This window comes from Cynocephalus volans, chromosome 13 (assembly GCF_027409185.1).
Source record: "Cynocephalus volans isolate mCynVol1 chromosome 13, mCynVol1.pri, whole genome shotgun sequence".
Classification (NCBI taxonomy): Eukaryota; Metazoa; Chordata; class Mammalia; order Dermoptera; family Cynocephalidae; genus Cynocephalus; species Cynocephalus volans.
In genome coordinates, this window is record NC_084472.1 from 20,613,296 (window position 1) to 20,634,451 (window position 21,156).

Sequence of the window (21,156 nt, forward strand, 5' to 3'; positions counted from 1 at the left end):
ATGTGAGTTGCCTGGTGCTCACTCTCCATGCTGAGGCAGAAGGCGATGCTCGGTGTTCTGGTTTTGGCTCCCATACTGTGTCCCAAACAAGCATCTATGTTGCAGTCTATTTAGCATATTTTTCACATTTTTGTGCTTTCTCCTGGTGATTTATCTATTTTAAGTGGCCCCCAAAGAGAGAAAGGAAGGAAGGAAAGAAAGACCACTATAGTGCCATGGTCTAACAGAGGGAGGGAACATTCCTAGGACTACAGAGTGGAGTGCGGGGGAGAGGGGGGCGGGGAGGGAGGTTGGGGGATGACTGGGTGGGGACAAGGGGTACAAAAGTAATTTCTGGTAATGGGTATGCCCCCAGTATGAATCTGGCCCTCACATCATGGGCAGGAGGGGTGACAATTAGCTTTGTATCTCATAAATATTCTTAATAATAAATAAATAAATAAATAAATAAATAAGTTTAATTAAATTAAAATAAAGTGGCCCCCAACCCTAGTGCTGAAGTGCTGTCTCGTGTTCCTAAGTGCAAGAATGTGCCTTATGGAGAAAATGTGTGTTAGATAAGCTTCATTCAGGCATGAGTTACAGTGCTGTAGGCCATGAGTTCAATGTTAATGAATCAACACTACCATTAAATCAGGTGTTTTTAAATGAAAACACCCATAAAACAAAGTTATGCACTGATCAGTTGATGAAAATGTTGTGACTAGAGGCTCACAGGAACCTAACTCTGTATTTCCCCTAGAAGCATTGGCTCAATATCCACAATTCAGTGTTGGCAGCAACTTTATAGAATATAACTGCTGCAAATAACGAGAATCAACACTTATCTTTACACCCAGAGGGTAAAATCTACCTTAGTCATTGCTAATGCCTCCTATGGAGTAGACAGGCATAATTAAATATTTAAATCTTAACTGAGAAGTAATTAGTAAGTTTATCTTTCTTTTGTGTAAGTGTCTTGGTTTCAAAATTAAACAGGGACCACACAGGCTGGAAATTAAAATAAAAAATTTTATATAACATTAACTTAATTTTATGGCTTCAAAATGACCACAATGGCTTTCATCAACATGCTTACCGTTTTTGTTCTTCAGGTTAGGGTCGGCTCCACTTTTTAGTAGCTTTAAGGCACACTGCTTATGGGCCCGGTAAGCTGCACAGTGCAAGGGTGTATTTCCTAACTGATCCGAACAGTTAACATCAGGAGGATTGGGCCTGTTAAGCTAACAATAAAAGAAATGCAACGTAGAAATATGTCAAAGACACACTTTCTCCCCTAACACACAGCAAGGAGTTTCAGCAGGGCCTGAAGAGCAGCCAGGCTCCTGGGCACCCAGACTGTCGGTGACTTCTTGCTCACTATGTCAGCCAACCCTGTACTTTTCGTGTTTGTCCTCAAGATGCCACGAGATCCCAGGCCCGTATCTGGGTCCCACACTCCCCTAACAGACACCACGTCAGTGCCACCCCATCCACCCCTGAACATGAAGATTTTACTGAAGTTTACTCGATCTCACCAGTCTCGCAATTCACACTTTTGATGGCAAAATTTCAAATGAGTACAAAACCACAGATCTTAAATGCGTAAATGTCAAAGTTCTACTGAATTTGTTGTTCCCAACTTACTGCTTTAGAAACTTCTTCATATAGTCTCCATCTCACAAAATTTTTAAAATGCTTTAGGTACTATACTTAGAAACCAGAGGCCTTTTCAAATGAGCTGAAATAACTTTAAAGCAAATGGCAATACTATAGTCTTGAATTCAGGACAAATTTAGAGTTTCATGTTTAATGAGACTATGCAGGAAATGGAAACCAGAAAGTAGGTCTCCTAAGAAGGAAAAAAAAGTGGGCAAAGCTTTCAGTCTGCTCTAAAGTGATATAAATATTCCAAAATACCGTCCCTTCTTTGTATGTTACTTTCTAGAAGTATAGCATTCCTTTCAGAAATTACTGCTCATCAAAATTAGAAACACTTATTATTTTATAGGGTCTTATACACGATGCTCCAATTTTAAATAGGCTTAATTTGAAAAAAGCTTTTGAAGTTGTCCTTTACATTAACCATTTGCCAGGAAAATTGGATTCTTACTCATCTGGCTTTCAGTGTGGGCTGGGAATGTAAATCAGAAATTGAGGAAAAACATCACCATTTAAAATGTGTCCTGCTAAAACTATTACCACGTTAAGCATTTTTAAATAAGAACTTTCATTCTATTATTATGATCGCTGGAGTTTTATGGTCCCGCAATTTTTACTTAACATTAAGTAAAATTTTCCTGAAGTGTAAAGTAAAGAAACATGCTTTTTGGGGTTTGTTTTGTTTTACCAGAGCTGTGAGTTCTGCTGTTTTGCCTTCTCTTGCTGCTGCTAGAAGTAATTCTTCAAGCTTTCTTTGTTGAGTCCTTTCTACAGCTGCAAAAGGAAAGTACGTATTACTTCACGGCTAGTCGAGATTCAATTAGTAAATTCATTACAAAGAACTATAAAGAATAAAGTGAGCCTGGTGAGAAAAGTCAAAATGTTTTGAATTATAATTCAAATGCAGATAAACTTTATTGTTATTCTCATTTCCCTATTTCAGATTACAGAATTCAATTTCTCTCAGATTTGGATGAATTTATGTTTTCAATTCAGAGGTCTTTAACTATTTTACTATCATATCCATCACAAGAAGTTATGAATTACTTTTACACATTGAAATATTATTACATAACTGCCTTGAAAAGCTAGATAAATAGTGTTCATACCTTCTAGAACCTTAGAATATGAAACAAGAAATAGCACTGGAAGATGTACATACCATATAAATATATGCAGATTTCTATCAATTTACTTACATTCTTCCACATAAAACAAATACTGTAGCACTATGTGCAGAGTGCTATTCAAAATACTTTAAAAAATATTAATTAATTAAATCCTCATAACTACTCTATGATAGGTATTATTATTATTATCCTAATTTTACAGACAAAAAAAACCCCAGAAGCACCAAAGGTTGAGGAACGTAACCAAGGTCACACAGCCAGAAAGTGGAGGAGCTGGGATTTGAACTTGGGCAGGCTAGTTCCAGCATCCATACTCGTATCATTATGCTTCTTCTCAAATCATACATGCAGGAAAACAACAACTAGAGATCTGATTTGTGTATGAGACTGCAATATGTAAACAAAGTCTCATTTCTGCTAGATCTGAATTGTTTTGGCTCACGGACAGAGAAGCAGGTTGGGGACCCAGGTGACTAAGAAAACAGATAAACATTTATTCAAGCTAGTAATTACTATTACTATGTGCTAACTGCTGTTTGAGACTCTATGCATACAAACACATTTTAAACTACAGGGAACACATATATTGAATACAGGTATAGCTGGACCTAGTTTAGCTTTGTCTTAAGAACTGACTAACATCACTACATACCATTTGATCTTCTATTTTCACACTTATTTCCACACCCAGACTCACTCTCTACCTTGGGAGAATATAAGCCTCTACATACACTCTTAGCAGTTTTGCTTGTTGCTGGGATTCACTATCTTCAATCTTTCCTATCAACGGTTCTATGGCCACTGGACTGTGAGCTCTTCGAGAACTGTGATGTACCAATCCTTCTCTTGTGCACACCTCTACTAATGCATGTATTACCCTGAGCTGTAATTTAGCCCCTGAGTCATTCTTGAAGCCAGGTACCTGTTATTCTTCTGTGTATCCTAGTCATCTGTGACAGTGTCATAAATGAAGGAAAACAGACAGGGATTTGGAATTGAAAACCCTACATATGTTCCTGGAAAATTCCTGTCTTGCGTTCATTCAGGACATGAAAGACTGTTGATCCAGCCAATGAAAGCAAATATTCCAGTTTGGGGTGGTGGGCTTCTCGAGCACTGGCAGTGTTCTGTTTCCTGATGTGGGTGCTATTTATATGGATGTGTTTACTTGTGAAAACAGTACATTAATGATGCATACATTAAGGATGTATACTTTTCTGCATATATCTTATATCTCAATAAATTTTTTAAAGCAAATATTCCAAATCTAAAAAATGATTTATCCTATAAAATTTTAAATCATTATCACTCTTTAGAGCAGAACCACTCAGTAATGCCACTTCTGCTACTTCCCAGGCTAGGACCATGTCAGCTGATAAGTCATATTACCTATAAAGCCAACTAAGCCCTTGCAGAGTTTGGGTTTTGCAGGGGCCTGAGAGCATGTCTTTATGATTGCCCTAATTAAATGTCAACTTGTCAGACTAACCTAACATTCCAGTCTGTCAGGAAAACCTCAGTTCTGGGTTCTCATCTTCTTATAATAAAAATGATAGGATCAAAGACAGTACCTCATCCTCCCTATTAGATCACAACTTATTAAACAGCAGGGAGCACATCTAATATGTTCTACGTGTCCCAAAGTCATATAAACAGTGCCTGATAGATGATGTTATGTGTTGACTTGCTTGTTCATTGACAATGAGAGGGTTCATTTTAAATATAGGAGCAACTTAAGACACTGACATAAAGATGTCTGACAAGCAGATGCTATTACTTTGTAATTACAAAACAAGTGAGATTTTGGTTCTCAAGGCCAAATGGAAAATAATAAAAAGAAGGATCTTAGTTTTTACACAGATAAAAATACTAATAATTAAAATTCAGAAATCAGCCCTTTGTCTGTGGGCCCAGCCACAGTGCTGCAGCTCTCCCGGGAGCAAGGGCATCACCCTGCAGGGAGCACCAAAATCGTGACCAGGTTCTTCTCATGTGGCATCAACAGCATTTTATATCAGCATGCATATACGGCTATCTGAAACCTTTACTCGAGTACAGAAATGTGTACTCACTTGGCTTGTAACTACTGATCATGAGCTCATAAAATACCTAAACAATGTGGTAGAACAACAAGAAGACTGGTTATACAAGTGTTCAGTTCAGAAACTGGTGGCGGTCATCTCAAACACTGAAAGTGGCAAGGACCTGGGAAGACACCAGTTTGATACCGAGTGTGAAAAGGCTGTAAAAAATGACAGTGCACCCAGAGAAACATCTCAGAAAGCTGTCCGGGATGAAATCTATTCAGTGATCAGACAGAACACAGCTACAGCAACATTTCTGCCACTGTTGGAAGATTCTCCTTCATTTGATCTGATTTATACAAAGATTTGATGGTATGTGAAAAATGAGAAGAGTTAGGACCACAGTTCATTACCAACTCTGAAGAAGTCTGTCTGTTCCTTTACTACTATAATCCACAAAGTAGCGTGGTGTCTGTAGTGGACTCAACTGTGTCCCTCCAAAGATTAATGTTGGAGGCTTGGTCTCCATTGTGACAGTGTTAAGATGGTGGGAATTCCTATTATCATAATTGAAAGGTGGGGCCTTGAAGAAGAGGTGGTTAGATTTTAGGACCATGCCGTAGTGAATGGATTAATAATGGTGGTCAGGGGTGTGGTTCTGAGGGCTTTAAAAGGAGAGCATGTGAGAATCTCTCTCTCTCTCTGCTCCACCATTTTCTGCCATGTGAAAACCCTGCCTTGCTGTAAAGCCTCCACCAAAGAAGACCCTCACCAGATGTGTTCCCTAGACTTTGGACTTCCCAGCCACAGAAACTGTAAGCAATAAATTTTGTTTTCTTACAAATTACTCAGTCCTAGGTATTTTGTTATGAACAACAGAAATGGACTAATACAGTGGCCTACAAAATTCCTGTCATTGACTCAGGATGAGATGAGGAAGAAAATCTAATTGTAATTCTCAAATGTGTTTTTTCTACAACCAAGTTAATTATGGTTGATGTGTTTTATTTCATTGGTTAATTTTTAGATGGGGAAAACCAACATTATACTTTATTAAACTATGCATAATTGTTCCATTTTTATTGGTACCTATTTGACTTACCATAGGGTTGACATAACAAATTTATTGCATATCGTTCATAACAAATTTACTGCATATCAGCAGATTTTGTCAGCACTGTAATGTCAATTTCCTTGAAGATGGTAACTGTAGATGGAAAACCTTTTGCTATAGAGCTAAATACTTTCCTAAATCAGACATTTTGGTCAAGTAGCTTGACTCAGAGTAAAGGTAGGGAGATATTTAAATATAAGATACAGCAAAAGAAGTCTAAATATTCAGAATTTTTGTTCAGATGCTGAAAGTAACTAATAATAATCCATGAGTAATGAAATATTGCTCCATTAGGTTCTTTTGTCATTTACTTCATTGTGTAGTTCCCATATTGAATAAATTTCCAATTATTTGATTTTAATTTATATAACTTGAACCTATGAAGCAATGGATATTTCTGTTTAATTTCCTGTAATACAGAACTTTGAAAAATGTTTTTTGTGTGTTTTATAAAATCAAGCTTTAAATGAAAATGAGGAAATAAAGTTAAATTTGTATGTTTAAAAAAGGTAAAATTAAGAAACCAACACCCTTTAAATATAAAATTATACTGCCCTTCTCCAAAGTGCAAAGGAAAGAAACACGAGATGTGTGTGAAACTGCATCTCTAATTTAGTATCTTTATTCATAAAATCAAAATTATGGATTTTCTCTTCTTTACATTAGAAATACCACAAAAAATCATTATAGCAAAGCCTTGGCCATTTGGAAAATAAGCCTATTGCATGAGGGTTTCCCACCTTAAGCATCAAAATGTTTTTGTTTTAAAACTATTTTAGACAAATTGCTCTGAGTTATTGCAGACTCCTTTGTCTTAAGTACAATTTAATCTTTGACACTGAAAACAATGAAGGTGATCCATCAAGAAATTACTGTCACCTGTTATACTACAATGAAGTTGTCAGGAACACTGAGCTGCCAGAGCTATCTTCGCCAATACCAAATGATTCCCAATAGCTACACCTGTCACAATTTCTCTGTCCTGCACTTCTGTATTCCTTCATTATCATACTTCCTCAGCCCATCAGCCATATTCCCTCATGTCTCTAATTTTCTACTTTTAATTTTGTTGAGCATTTAAAGAACAAATTTTTATAATTTGCCATAATTTTGTATAATTAATAGCTGAATAGCTCTTTAGTGAGAAAACTCTCATATAGATCATTTTGTGTCTAATAGATAACTCTCAAATGACATTATCGTTTGAGCACAGGCTTGTAGTTATCTGTTTTGGTATCTCAGAAGCCATTTCTACTCATATTCTGGACGTTGGCTATAATTAAAGTAAATGCCACTTATGTTATGATCCATAATATTTACCTTCAAGCATGTTTCTAATTTCCTTGTCATGAGTGACTTCCTTTGCTGTCTGTCCACTCCCATTAACAACAGTAGCATCAGCATTATATTCTAAAAGAAGCATTACCAACTCCTAAAAAGAGAGAAATTATTTTTAGCTATTATTAAGCTAAAATTGTACTGCATTACACTCCTTTTCCAAATTACTAATTGCTACAGAGTATCTACAATAGAATTCGTAAGAATCTTTATATCAGTTATGCCTATAATAAGTGATTAAACTAATTGTGATGATAATTAACAACTGCCTAAACAACTACCAATCCACAATTAATACACGGCCAAATTCTATAACGGATTTTTAAAGTAAATTATCTGGTCATTTTGCCAAAACAATCCATGTGGTCAAATTAAATATGTAAGGAAACAAAGCCCTTATTTCAAGTAGAGCAGGTAGTACATTCACTTAACATCATTCCTCTATGGCCTGTTGAAAAAAATAATTTCCCCAACAGACCTAGATTTTTAAAAATTGTAACATTTACAGAAAATAGAGTATTATTTTCTAAAGTGATACAGAATGGGATAGATCACTATCAAAGGAATGGTTTATAATGAAGCAAGCAATGTACCAAAGTCACTATTGAACAATGGAGAATAAACTACATCATTTATATTACTGTTCTTTTATGAACTTCAAACTATTTGGTAAGGTAAATAAGTTCAGAATCACTGGGTCAGTTATACAACTTAACAAGACAGCAGAAATGGAGGAGAAGAATGCAGACAATATGAGAAATTTGATGTTTGATTATCCAGAGATGCCCAGGACGTAGGAAAGGAATGCTGGCAACACTTGCTCTTGCGTTCTACACAAAGGCAGGCTGAAATACAGTGCTACTCTAACTTCCAGACTGACAGGGCCTCTCGCAGAGAAAGTGATACCCAGTGTCATTACGTGCTATATCATCCCAGGAATTTCATCTTTTCTTTGGGCAATAAAATTTCCCATATTCTTTTCAAATATTCTTTATAGTAAAAAAATGCTTAAATTAAGTCTAAAAAACACAGGAAAAAGAAAACAATGTACTCATCATCCTAGCCACTATATGACCACTATAAACATTTTGGTATATTACTTTTTAATCATTTTCCCTATGTATAAGTTAGAGATTTTTTAAAACATAAGTTTGGAGTAGAAGAGGCAGGAGCCAGAGTGTGAGCAGGGTGGGAACTATGGCCAGGATCACCCCCTCGAAGCGGTGAAGTGCAAAATCCAGGTTCTGCAACAGCAGGCCGATGATGCAGAGGAGAGGGCCAAGAGCCTTCAGCAGGTAGCGGAAGGAGAAAGGCGGGCCCAGGAACAGGCTGAGGCTGAGGTGGCCTCCTTGAACTGTAGGATCCAGCTGGTTGAAGAGGAGCTGGACCATGCTCAGGAGCACCTGGCCACTGCCCTGCAAAAGCTGGAGGAAGCCGAAAAAGCTGCCGATGAGAGTGAGAGAGGTAAGAAGCTTATTGAAAACTCGGCCTTAAAAGATGAAGAAAACATGGAACTCCAGGAAATCCAACTCAAAGAAACTAAGCACATTGCAGAAGAGGCAGATAGGAAGTGTGAAGAGGTTACTGTAAGTTGGTGATTATTGAAGGAGACTGGAAATGCACAGAGGAGGAGCTGAGCTGGCAGAGTCCCGTTGCCGAGAGACGGATGAGCGGATCAGACTGATGCACCACAACCTGAAGTGTCTGAGTGCTGCTGAAGAGAAGTACTCTCAAAAAGAAGACAAATATGAGGAAGAGATAAAGATTCTTACTGATAAACTCAAGGAGGCAGAGACCCGTCCTGAGTTTGCTGAGAGATCTGTAGCCAAGCTGAAGAAGACAATTGATAATTTGGAAGATAAACTGAAATGCACCAAAGAGGAGCACCTCTGTACACAAAGGATGCTGGACCAGACTCTGCTTGACCCAAATGAAATGCAGAGCACCCTAGTCCCACCCTGCCACTGCTCCTCCCTCTGACCCCAACTCTGCCTGAGGCCAGCCAGCCACTGGCTGACCTTTAAACTGAGGGCTGATCTTTAACTGGAAGGCCGCCTTCTCCTTTCACTGCCCCCTCCACCCTCCACTCCCCATCTCCTACCCCCCCCGCCCCCGTGCCTTTTTTCACCAAACTGTCTCTGCCTCTTCCCAGAGATTCCAGCTGGGCTAGAGGCTGAGCACCTTTGGGAACAATATTTAAGGGAATGTGAAACAATGCAAAGTGTCTTTAAAAGCATGTTGTGATGTACACATTTTGTAATTACCTTTTTTGTTGTTGTAGCAACCATATGTAAAACATTCCAAATAATTCCACAGTTCTTAAGCAGCAATCTAATCCCTTTCTCACTTTTGGAAGGTAACTTTTCATCTTAATGCATATTGCCCTCTCCATAGAGGAGGGAAAGAGGTGTATGGGCCTGCCTTGCTGAGAGCCAAACAGAGCCCAGGGAAAGACACCACTCTGGGAAACCTCGTTGCTCTGTACAAAGTACCAACTAAACCAGAACGAGTATTTCAGGAAGTGTTAGCCAAAACAAAAACAAAAAACAAGCTGTTCAGGTTTTCAACTTTAACCTATTTTTTTTTTTTGCCGTTTTCATGACCAGCACTCAGCCAGTGAGTGCACCGGCCATTCCTATATAGGATCCGAACCCAAGGTGGGAGCGTCGCCGCACACCCAGCGCCGCACTCTCCCGAGTGCGCCACGGGGTCGGCCCAACTTTAAGCTATTTTTGAACAACTTTTTTTTCCCCCAACAGAAGTGACCAAATTATGATGGTAAGACCTCAGAGACCAAATTTTTGTCCCATCTCTACCTCCTTCCCAACTGCTCCACAGAATGGATCATGTGGCCCTTATGCTGAGTTGACCACTTAATTGCTCTCCTGCCTCCTTGAAAGATAGAAAGAAAACTATGTTTTTGCCAGTGATTTAGCCATATAAAACACATCGCATCACCCTTTACTGGGTCTGAAGCTGCTGTCTTTAAAAGTGCCATCTCGTTGTGCTTTGTATCAGTCAGTGCTGGAGAAATTTTGAATAGCTAATATACAAAACTTTAAAATTTTTATGTTATTTTGAAACTTTGCTTCTTTGGGGTTGGGGGACCCTGGCCACACCACCTGGCTGTGAAAGCTCTCTACAGTCTGTGGGCTAGCAGCATGCTGATCTTTTAAAGTTTCTTTCCCTACCCAATCCCCACTTTTTGGTAATGTTTCTGTGAGGTCTGTTAGGTGCACATCCTGCAGCTTACTGGCTTAAAATGTACTCTTTTAGTGTGGTCTCTTTGAGGCCGACTGGGAGAAAGAAAAACCAATAGTGCAACTGTTTTGATACTGAGTACTGACAACTGCCTTTTTGAAATAAAGAACCAGTCCCTCCAAATAAATAAACAAACAAACATAATTTTACTTATATGAAATAGCTGTTTTATGTTTATGCCTTTCACCTAATATATATTTTCCAGTATATTATATAGTGTTTACAAACACATTTTTCATGGCTGAATATCATTTTACAAAATGTATTACCACATTTTAAAAATAAAAAATGGTAAAGAAGTCTCCTAATGTTTTAATAAAATGAATTTTATAAATATTTTAGCAATTCCTATCATTTTAAAAGTAACATTTTAGAAGTATTTTCATATTTTACATAAATTGTTCATATTAGTAAAGAAGATAGAACAACCCACAAGATGGTAAAAAAAAAAAAAAATTTACAAATCATGTATCTGACAAGAGTCTTAAATACTTAGGAATAGACTTAACTACAGAGGTGAAAGACTCGTACACTAAAACCACAAAACTGCTCAAAGAAATAGAAGTTGACATAAATAAAATTGGAAAACATCCTATGATCATGGAAATGGAAAAACTTGATATCAAAAGCAATCTAAAGATTCAATGCAATACCCATCAAGTCCCAACGACAAAGTAATATCTTTTTTCAAGGGGAGGCACCATCCCATCCATATGCGAGGGCTAAATCACTTGCTTTTCCTCACCAGCATCTTAACCCTGCAGAAAGAGTTGGAAGGAGTGGATGGATCCTTTGGTCAGACCCATATGAAACACGCCCTCTTTTTATTCCTTTCTGCCTACTCCAAATGCTTCCACCACACTCCCTGGATTCTTCCCACACTGAGCTCTTTCACATCCAGGCAGCCTTCCCCAATTTCTCTCAAGGGAGAGGCGCTAGCCTGGGACTTGGGAATCCACCCCGATCTTATTATCTGTCAGAGGCGCTCATCCATAATTCCGTGGTTATGAGCTTCTGGGTCCCAGCTGCCAAGACAATTGAATGGGGAAAGGACAGTTTTTTCAAGAAATGATGCTGGGAAAATTGGATATCCACAAGCAAAAGAATGAAGTGGGACCCGTACCTCTGACTCTGACTCCAACCAGGGCCATGGCCTAGAGCAAGTTTCTTAACTTTTCTGGGCCTGTTTCCCCTCTATGGGAAATGGGCAATGTGATAGTGCCTGACTCAAGGAGGACACGAGCCAACCCTGAGAACAAAAGGTGGGGCCAGGTCACCCCTTAGACCCACACCCCCATGGAGAGAACCCAGTTGTAGCACACTTAGGAAAAAAAATCCCAATGATAATCTTTACAGAAATGGACAATCCCATCCTAAAATCTATATAAAATTTCAAAGGATCCCAAATAGCCAAAATAGTATTTAAAATGAAGAACAAAATTAGAGGACTCACATGCCTGATTTCAAACATTACTACAAAGCTGCAGTAATCAAAACAATGTGGTACAGGCATAAAGACAGGCATACAGACCAATGGGACAGAATAGAAAGCCCAGAAATAAACTCTTACATATACGGTCAAATGATTTTTGACAAAGCTGCCAAGACCATTCAATGGGGAAAGGACAGTTTTTTCAAAAAGTGGTGCTGGGAAAATTGGATATCCACAAGCAAAAGAATGAAGTGGGACCCGTACCTTACACTATATACAAAAATTAACTCAAAGTGGTTCAAAGACATCAGAGCTAAAACTATAAAACTCTTAGAAAAATGCACAGGAAGAAAGCTTCATGACAATGGATTTGGCAATGATTTTCTGGATGTGACTCCAAAAGCACAGGCAAAAAAAGAAAAAATAAACTTCATCAAAAGTAAAAATTTTTGTACATCAAAGGGCACTATCAAGAGAATGAAAAGTAACACACACAATGGAAGAAAATATTTGCAAATTATATATCTGATAAGGTATTTATGTACAGAATATATAAAGAATTCCTAAAACTCAATAACAAAATAACCAACCAGATTAAACACTGGACAAAGGACTTGAACAGACATTTCTCCAAAAAAGATAAACGAATGGCCAATAAGCACATGAAGAGATGCTCAACATCACCAATCATTACGGAAATACAAATGAAACCCAAATGAGATATGATTTCACAACCATTAGGATGCCTAAAATTAAAAAGACGGACGAGTGTTGGCGAGGATGTGGAGAAACTGGAATCTTCACACAATGCCAGTGGGAATGTAAAATGGTGCAGCTGCTTTGGAAAAGAGTATGGCAGCTCTGCAAAACGCTAAACATAGAGTTACCATATGACCCAGCAGTTCCACTCCAAGGTATATACCCAGAGAAATGAAAACTTATGTCAACACAAAAACTTGTACGTGATTGTTCAGAGCAGCATTATTGATAATAGCCAAAAAAGGGGAAAACAGCCCATTCATCCATCAACTGGTGAATGCTGTATGTCCATACAATCGAATATTATCTGGCAATAAAAAAGAATGATGTACTGATACATGCTACAACGTGGATGAACTTTGAAAATATCATGCTAAGTGAAGGAAGCCAGTCATACATGGGTACTTCCAAAAGTTTGTAGAAAAAAATGAAATTAAAAGATAATACAAATCCTTCCGTGAACTTTTTAAAGACCACATATTGTATGATTTATGTAAAATGTCCAGAACAGGCAAATCCATAGATATAGACAGAACATTAGTGGTTACTTGGGGCTGAGAAGAGGGAATAGGGATTGACTGCTCCAATACAAGGTTTCTTTTTAGGGTAATAAAAATGTTCTAAAATTGACGGTGTTGATAGCTGCAAGAACCTGTCAACATACTCAAGCCATTGAGTTGTACACTTTACATGGATGAATTGTATGGTATGTGAAATAGACTTCAATAAAGCTGCTTAAAAAACATAGTAGAGATACTCAAAATTGGCACCACATGGCAGACTCAAGGAATGTTATTTCTCAACCTATTAAAACCTCATCTAGTGGCTTTATACCATTTTTTCCAACTGCTCAGAGTTCTAGTAATTTCCCTACTATGAGCTTCAGGAAGGCTATAAAAACTAATCTGGAATCTGATGGATATAAACCCCAAAAGGGCCGTGGAGAATAGTATGTGCAGAGGTACAGAGAAGCACCTTTGTTAAGAAAAGAAAACATACTTCAAAAATGTAGAGACAGTGTAGAGGGAGAGAGAAGGGGAATGTAGACTGTGAAGTGACAGTGAAGTTGTCATATGCGATCTTAGGAGAACACGTTTTGCTAAACGTGAAGGAACTTCACTGAAAGGTTTCAGAGGAGCGGTATGAGATCTCCAAGTTAGAATGGACACCTAACCACTTTGTGAGGATTTAGAGCAGAGGCTCTTGAAGTGTGAACCCCAGACTTGCAGCACCACCCATGAACTTGGCAGAAATAAACCTTCCAGTGTCTCTCCACATTCTTTTTATTTTTTTTTTATTTTATTTTATTTTATTTTTTTTTTTTAATTTTATTTTGTCGATATACATTGTAGCTGATTATTGCTCCCCATCACCAAAACCTCCCTCCCTTCTCCCTCCCCCCTTCCCCCCCGACAATGTCCTTTCTGTTTGCTTGTTGTATCAACTTCAAATAATTGTGGTTGTTATATCTTCTTCCCCCCCCCCGGTTTGTGTGTGTGTGTGTATGTGTGTGTGTGAATTTATATATTAATTTTTAGCTCCCTCCAATAAGTGAGAACATGTGGTATTTCTCTTTCTGTGCCTGACTTGTTTCACTTAATATAATTCTCTCAAGGTCCATCCATGTTGTTGCAAATGGCAGTATTTCATTCGTTTTTATAGCTGAGTAGTATTCCATTGTGTAGATGTACCACATTTTCCGTATCCACTCATCTGATGATGGGCATTTGGGCTGGTTCCAACTCTTGGCTATTGTAAAGAGTGCTGCGATGAACATTGGGGAACAGGTATACCTTCGACTTGATGATTTCCATTCCTCTGGGTATATTCCCAACAGTGGGATGGCTGGGTCGTATGGTAGATCTATTTGCAATTGTTTAAGGAACCTCCATACCATTTTCCATAGAGGCTGCACCATTTTGCAGTCCCACCAACAATGTATGAGAGTTCCTTTTTCTCCGCAGCCTCGCCAGCATTTATCGTTCAGAGTCTTTTGGATTTTAGCCATCCTAACTGGGGTTAGATGGTATCTCAATGTGGTTTTGATTTGCATTTCCCGGATGCTGAGTGATGTTGAGCATTTTTTCATATGTCTGTTGGCCATTTGGATATCTTCCTTAGAGAAATGCCTACTTAGCTCTTTTGCCCATTTTTTAATTGGGTTGCTTGTTTTCTTCTTGTAAAGTTGTTTGAGTTCCTTATATATTCTGGATATTAATCCTTTGTCAGATGTATATTTTGCAAATATTTTCTCCCACTCTGTTGGTTGTCTTTTAACTCTTTTAATTGTTTCTTTTGCTGTGCAGAAGCTTTTTAGTTTGATATAATCCCATTTGTTTATTTTTCCTTTGGTTGCCCGTGCTTTTGGGGTCGTATTCATGAAGTCTGTGCCCAGTCCTATTTCCTGAAGTGTTTCTCCTATGTTTTCTTTAAGAAGTTTTATTGTCTCAGGGTGTATATTTAAATCCTTAATCCATTTTGAGTTGATTTTAGTATACGGTGAGAGGTGTGGATCTAGTTTCATTCTCCTGCATATCGATATCCAGTTATCCCAGCACCACTTGCTGAAGAGGCAGTCCCTTCGCCACTGAATAGGCTTGGTGCCTTTGTCAAAGATCAGATGGCAGTAAGTGTGTGGGTTGATTTCTGGATTCTCTATTCTATTCCATTGGTCAGTGTGTCTGTTTTTATGCCAGTACCATACTGTTTTGGTTATTATAGCTTTGTAGTATAGCTTAAAGTCAGGTAGTGTTATGCCTCCAGCTTTATTTTTTTTGCTGAGCATTGCTTTGGCTATTCGTGGTCTTTTATTGTTCCATATAAATGTCTGAATAGTTTTTTCCATTTCTGAGAAAAATGTCTTTGGAATTTTGATGGGGATTGCATTGAATTTGTAGATCACTTTGGGTAGTATGGACATTTTCACTATGTTGATTCTTCCAATCCAAGAGCATGGAATATCTTTCCATCTTCTTGTATCCTCTCTAATTTCTCTCAGCAGTGGTTTGTAGTTCTCATTATAGAGATTTTTCACATCCTTGGTTAACTCAATTCCTAAGTATTTTATTTTTTTGGTGGCTATTGTAAATGGGCAGGCTTTCTTGATTTCTCGTTCTGCATGTTCACTATTGGAGAAAAGAAATGCTACTGATTTTTGTGTGTTGATTTTGTATCCTGCTACTGTGCTGAAATCATTTATCAATTCCAACAGTTTTTTTGTAGAGGTTTTAGGCTGTCCGATATATAGGATCATGTCATCTGCAAACAGGGACAGTTTGACTTCATCTTTTCCAATCTGGATGACCTTTATTTCCTTCTCTTCTCTGATTGCTCTGGCTAGTACTTCCAACACTATGTTGAATAGAAGTGGTGAGAGTGGGCATCCTTGTCTAGTGCCTGTTCTTAAAGGAAAAGCTTTCAGCTTTTCCCCATTCAGGATGATATTGGCAGTGGGTTTGTCATATATGGCTTTAATGATGTTGAGATACTTTCCCTCTATACCTAACTTATAGAGGGTCTTTGTCATGAATGAGTGCTGAACTTTATCAAATGCTTTTTCAGCATCTATAGAGATGATCATATGGTCCTTGTGTTTGAGTTTATTAATATGGTGTATCACATTTATTGATTTGCGTATGTTGAACCAACCTTGCATCCCTGGGATGAATCCCACTTGATCGTGATGAATAATTTTTCGTATGTGTTGCTGTATTCTGTTTGCTAGTATTTTAGTGAGGATTTTTGCATCTATATTCATCAAGGATATCGGCCTGTAGTTTTCTTTTTTGGTTATATCTTTACCTGGTTTTGGTATCAGGATGATGTTTGCTTCATAGAATGAGTTTGGGAGACTTGCATCCGTTTCAATCTTTTGGAATAGTTTGTAAAGAATCGGTGTCAATTCCTCTTTAAATGTTTGGTAAAATTCTGCTGTGAATCCATCTGGTCCTGGGCTTTTCTTTGTTGGGAGCCTTCTGATAACAGCTTCAATCTCCTTTATTGTTATTGGTCTGTTCAAATTTTCTACGTCTTCACGGTTCAGTTTTGGGAGCTTGTGTGTGTCCAGAAATTTATCCATTTCCTCCAGATTTTCAAATTTGTTGGCGTATAGTTGTTTATAGTAGTCTCGAATGATTCCTTGTATTTCAGATGAATCAGTTGTAATATCGCCTTTTTCATTTCTAATTTTGGTTATTTGAGTCTTCTCTCTTCTTTTTTTTGTTAGCCATGCTAATGGTTTGTCAATTTTATTTATCTTTTCAAAAAACCAACTTTTTGATTCGTTGATCTTTTGAATTGTTTTTTGGTTTTCAATTTCATTCAGTTCTGCTCTGATCTTAATGATTTCTTTCCGTCTGCTAACTTTAGGATTGGATTGTTCTTGTTTTTCTAGTTCTTTAAGGTGAAGTGTTAGGTTGTTCACTTGCCATCTTTCCATTCTTCTGAAGTGAGCATTTAATGCAATAAATTTTCCCCTCAATACTGCTTTTGCAGTATCCCACAGGTTTTGGTATGATGTATCATTGTTTTCATTAGTTTCAATAAACTTTTTGATTTCCTGCTTGATTTCTTCTTGGACCCATATGTCATTAAGTAGAATGCTGTTTAATTTCCATGTGTTTGTATAGTTTCCAGAGTTTTGTTTGTTATTAATTTCTAGTTTTAATCCATTGTGGTCTGAGAAGATACATGGGATAATTCCAATTTTTTTGAATTTATTGAGACTTGATTTGTGACCTAATATGTGATCTATCCTGGAGAATGATCCATGTGCTGATGAGAAGAATGAATATTCTGAGGTTGTTGGGTGGAATGTTCTGTAGATATCTGCCAATTCCAATTGGTCTAGAGTCTTGTTTAGATCTTGTGTTTCTCTACTGATTCTTTGCCTAGATGATCTGTCTAATATTGACAGTGGAGTGTTCAGGTCCCCTGCTATTATGGTATTAGTGTCTATTTCCTTCTTTAGGTCTAATAGAGTTTGTTTTATAAATCTGGCTGCTCCAACATTGGGTGCGTACATATTTATGATTGTTATGTCTTCTTGATGGATCAGTCCTTTTATCATTAAGTAGTGTCCCTCATTGTCTCTTTTTATGGTTTTTAGTTTAAAGTCTATTTTGTCAGATATAAGAATAGCCACTCCAGCTCGTTTTTCTTTTCTGTTTGCATGGTAAATCTTTTTCCATCCTTTCACTCTTAGTCTGTGTGAATCTTTATGGGTGAGGTGGGTCTCTTGTAGGCAGCATATAGTTGGGTCCTGCTTTTTGATCCAGTCAGCCAGTCTGTGTCTTTTAATTGGGGAATTTAAGCCTTTAACATTAAGAGTTGTTATTGAAAGGTGTTGATTTATTCCTAGCATTTTATTGGTTGTTTGGTTGTCTTAGGTGTCTTTTGTTCCTTGCTTTCTGATTTACTGTTTGGTTTCTTTGTTTGTTGGTTCCTTAGGTTGTAGATAGTGTTTTTGTTAGCTTGTTTTCTCTTCATGAATGCCATTTTTATTGTACTAGCGGGTTTAGATTTTTCTTAGGTTTTTATGGCAGTGGTAGTTATTTTTCAGGAACCAAACCCAGTACTCCCTTGAGGATTTCTTGTAAGGGTGGTCTTGTGGTAGTGAACTCCCGCAGTTTTTGTTTGTCTGAGAAATATACTATTTGCCCCTCATTTCGGAAGGATAGCCTTGCAGGGTAGAGTATTCTTGGCTGGCAATCTTTGTCTTTTAGTATTTTGAAAATATCATCCCATTCCTTTCTAGCTTTTAGGGTTTGTGATGAAAAGTCTGATGTTAACCTGATTGGGGCTCCCTTATAGGTGATTTGACGCTTCTCTCTTGCAGCTTTTAAGATTCTCTCTTTGTCTCTGAGTTTTGCCAATTTGACTATGATATGTCTTGGAGAAGGCCTTTTTGGGTTGAATACATTTGGAGATCGTTGAGCTTCCTGGATCTGAAGATCTGTGATTTTTCCTATACCTGGGAAGTTTTCTGCCACTATATTGTTGAATATGTGTTCAATGGAATCTCCATTTTCCTCCCCTTCTGGAATACCCATGACTCGGATATTTGAGCGCTTGAGGTTGTCTGATATCTCTCTCAGATTTTCTTCCATGTCCTTGATTCTTTTTTCTTTCTTTTTGTCTGCTTGTGTTATTTCAAACAGCCCATCTTCAAGTTCAGAGGTTCTCTCTTCAACTTCGACAAGCCTGCTGGTTAAACTCTCCGTTGTGTTTTTTATTTCGCTGAATAACTTCTTCAGTTCAGCAAGTTCTGCTACATTTTTTTTCAGGACATTGATTTCCTTGTATATTTCCTCTTTCAGATCCTGTATACTTTTCCTCATTTCATCATGATGTCTAGCTGAGTTTTCTTGTATCTCATTCAGTTTCCTTAGAATTATCACTCGAAATTCCTTGTCAGTTATTTCAAGGGCTTCTTGTTCTATAGGATGTAGAGTATGAGATTTATTAACTTTTGGTGGTGTACTTTCTTGATTTTTTGTATTTCTGGTGTCTTTTTTTTGGTGTTTATTCATTGTGGCAGGGGGTTTCACAGTCCACCGTTTGAGACTAATGACTAACTAGGATGTTGCTGTGGTTGCCAATTTGGTATGGCTCCCGCCGTGACTGCTCAGTTGGCCTCTAGTGACTTGTGTGTGTGGTTACCTCGGGTCTTGGGCTTCTCCGGGGATCCACCTTTCTGGTCAGCTTTTACTCTGCTGGGCTGGTGGATCACGCACCACAGGGTGTGTGATCTCTGTTGAGCTTTCACTTTCTGTACAGGACTTCTCCCCGTTCCGTGTGCTCTGGCCCAGGCTGTTAGATCGTGCAGTGGCGACCCCACCAGGTGTGTGGTTTCTGTCGAGTCTCCGCTTCCCTGGCCGCACGTCTCCCCCCTCTGTGCACACTGTGCTGGGCTGGGGTGTGTCTTCTGCACCCCTCGTCTATCAGCTGGGCCTTCAAGACCCTGCTCAGCACCGCCTCGCCCAGGAAGTCTACCAGGTTTCTGCTAGGCACAGACGACCGGTCTCTCTGGGTGCCTTTGTAGCACTGTGTAGATCTTTCTCGGGTCTTGTTCACCTTTGTATCCCCCCAGTATAAACCGAGTCTAGTGCCCGCCTGCAGCCTGCTCTCCGGCAGGTTCTAGCGGACCTGGGAACTCTCCTACCACACTATTCCCAACCAGAAATTCGTTAGGCTTTTTTCCAAACTGGTGGTCGCAGAGATGGTATCTGCCTCCCAGTAACAGGAAGTTTACCGGGCCGGAGTCCAGGGTGTGGTGGAGTGACAGTCGGCCCGCCCGTATTTCCTAGCCCTCCCAACACTGGTCGGGACGCCCCACACCCCCAGCCCCGCCAGAGAACCGCGGAGGGAGTGGGAGAGGAGGCCGGCCCGCAGGGTCCGGAAAGCCCCGCGCCAGGCCAAGCAAATGGGCTCAGTGATGGCCGATCAGGGCGGAGCTGCCCGCACCTGGGAAAATGGAGGCAGCACTGGGGCAGTGAGTGGCCTGGTGGTGCAGGCGGGAGCCGGGTGGGCAACCACCCCCCGAACAGAGCTGTGCCAGGGATCACTCACAGTGCTGTGCCAGGTCGGGTGTTCGCTCTCTGTCTCTGGTTTGTTGCCTTCCGTGTTCTCGGCGCTGCCGCCTCGGGCTGTTCAGTCGCGGCGCCGCTCGGGCGCTCCCAGGAATCTTCTTTAATGCCGGCCTGAAACCTCGAATCCTGAATAGGGCAGCTGGCCGCCTTCAGTGCGGCCCCAGCCTCCGGGATCCTGGCTGCATCCACAGCAGCCCTGGCGCCGTGTTCCCTGTTTCAAGACTCGCTTTTGCAGCTAAGAATCAGTTCTTTTCCTGCTCCACACTTCAAAGCTGTTGCCAGTAAATGAGGCAGCCTCTCCTGCCGGGGGCAAAGTGGCGTTGAGCCCCCACGACCGGCCAGCAGCAGCAGTCCTCCCTTAAGAGATGGCCAGAGGAAGGTCCACAAGTTTCCCGGCTGCCTGAGGCCCAGTGGCCACCTTTTCCACCTCAGCTACTCCGCGCCAGCCGCCGCAGCCGCCGCCATCTTGAAACTCCCCACATTCTTTTTATTAACTACTCACCTAACTTGCTTAAGTACTTAACATAGCACAAGCCTCTACAGAGAAAACATTTTTAGATGATGAATACTGAAGGGCTGGAGAAAGAGGAAGCTCTGACAAAACTAGAGCAGAGATTAGGATGCTGCTGGGGCACCTCTGTATAACATGGATCTAACATTAGAACAAGTCAGAAAAGTAACTGGAGACAAAGCAGTCTAGGCCAAAAGCAATGGATATGTTCTCAAGTGGAGAGAATAGAAAAAAGGATTTACAGTGAAAACTATTTCAAAGACCAACTCAAATACTGTATAGGGAGTGGGTATGGTGGAAGACAAGTCCCGTTTTAGATACATGAACTTTCAGAGCCCTGAGGGGCAGCCCTACTGC

General features: G+C 39.4%; 1 protein-coding gene and 2 pseudogenes across 3 annotated transcripts in view; 2 read left to right on the plus strand and 1 right to left on the minus strand.

Annotated features, from left to right (window-relative positions):
- OSBPL1A (oxysterol binding protein like 1A) overlaps positions 1–21,156 on the minus strand; it is a 203,308-nt gene that overhangs the window by 144,956 nt on the left and 37,196 nt on the right. For 2 of the 3 annotated variants that reach the window (XM_063076423.1, XM_063076422.1), the window contains exons 5-7: positions 7,230–7,341; positions 2,330–2,415; positions 1,079–1,223 (exon numbers count right to left, since the gene is read on the minus strand). In XM_063076423.1, the coding sequence (XP_062932493.1) occupies positions 1,079–1,223; positions 2,330–2,415; positions 7,230–7,341 (343 nt within the window). The remainder of the gene's footprint in view (positions 1–1,078; positions 1,224–2,329; positions 2,416–7,229; positions 7,342–21,156) is intronic. The other variant, XM_063076424.1, reaches the window with a different exon arrangement.
- On the plus strand, positions 4,524–5,725 carry LOC134362107 (mitotic spindle assembly checkpoint protein MAD2A-like; annotated as a pseudogene).
- On the plus strand, positions 7,859–9,227 carry LOC134362108 (tropomyosin alpha-3 chain-like; annotated as a pseudogene).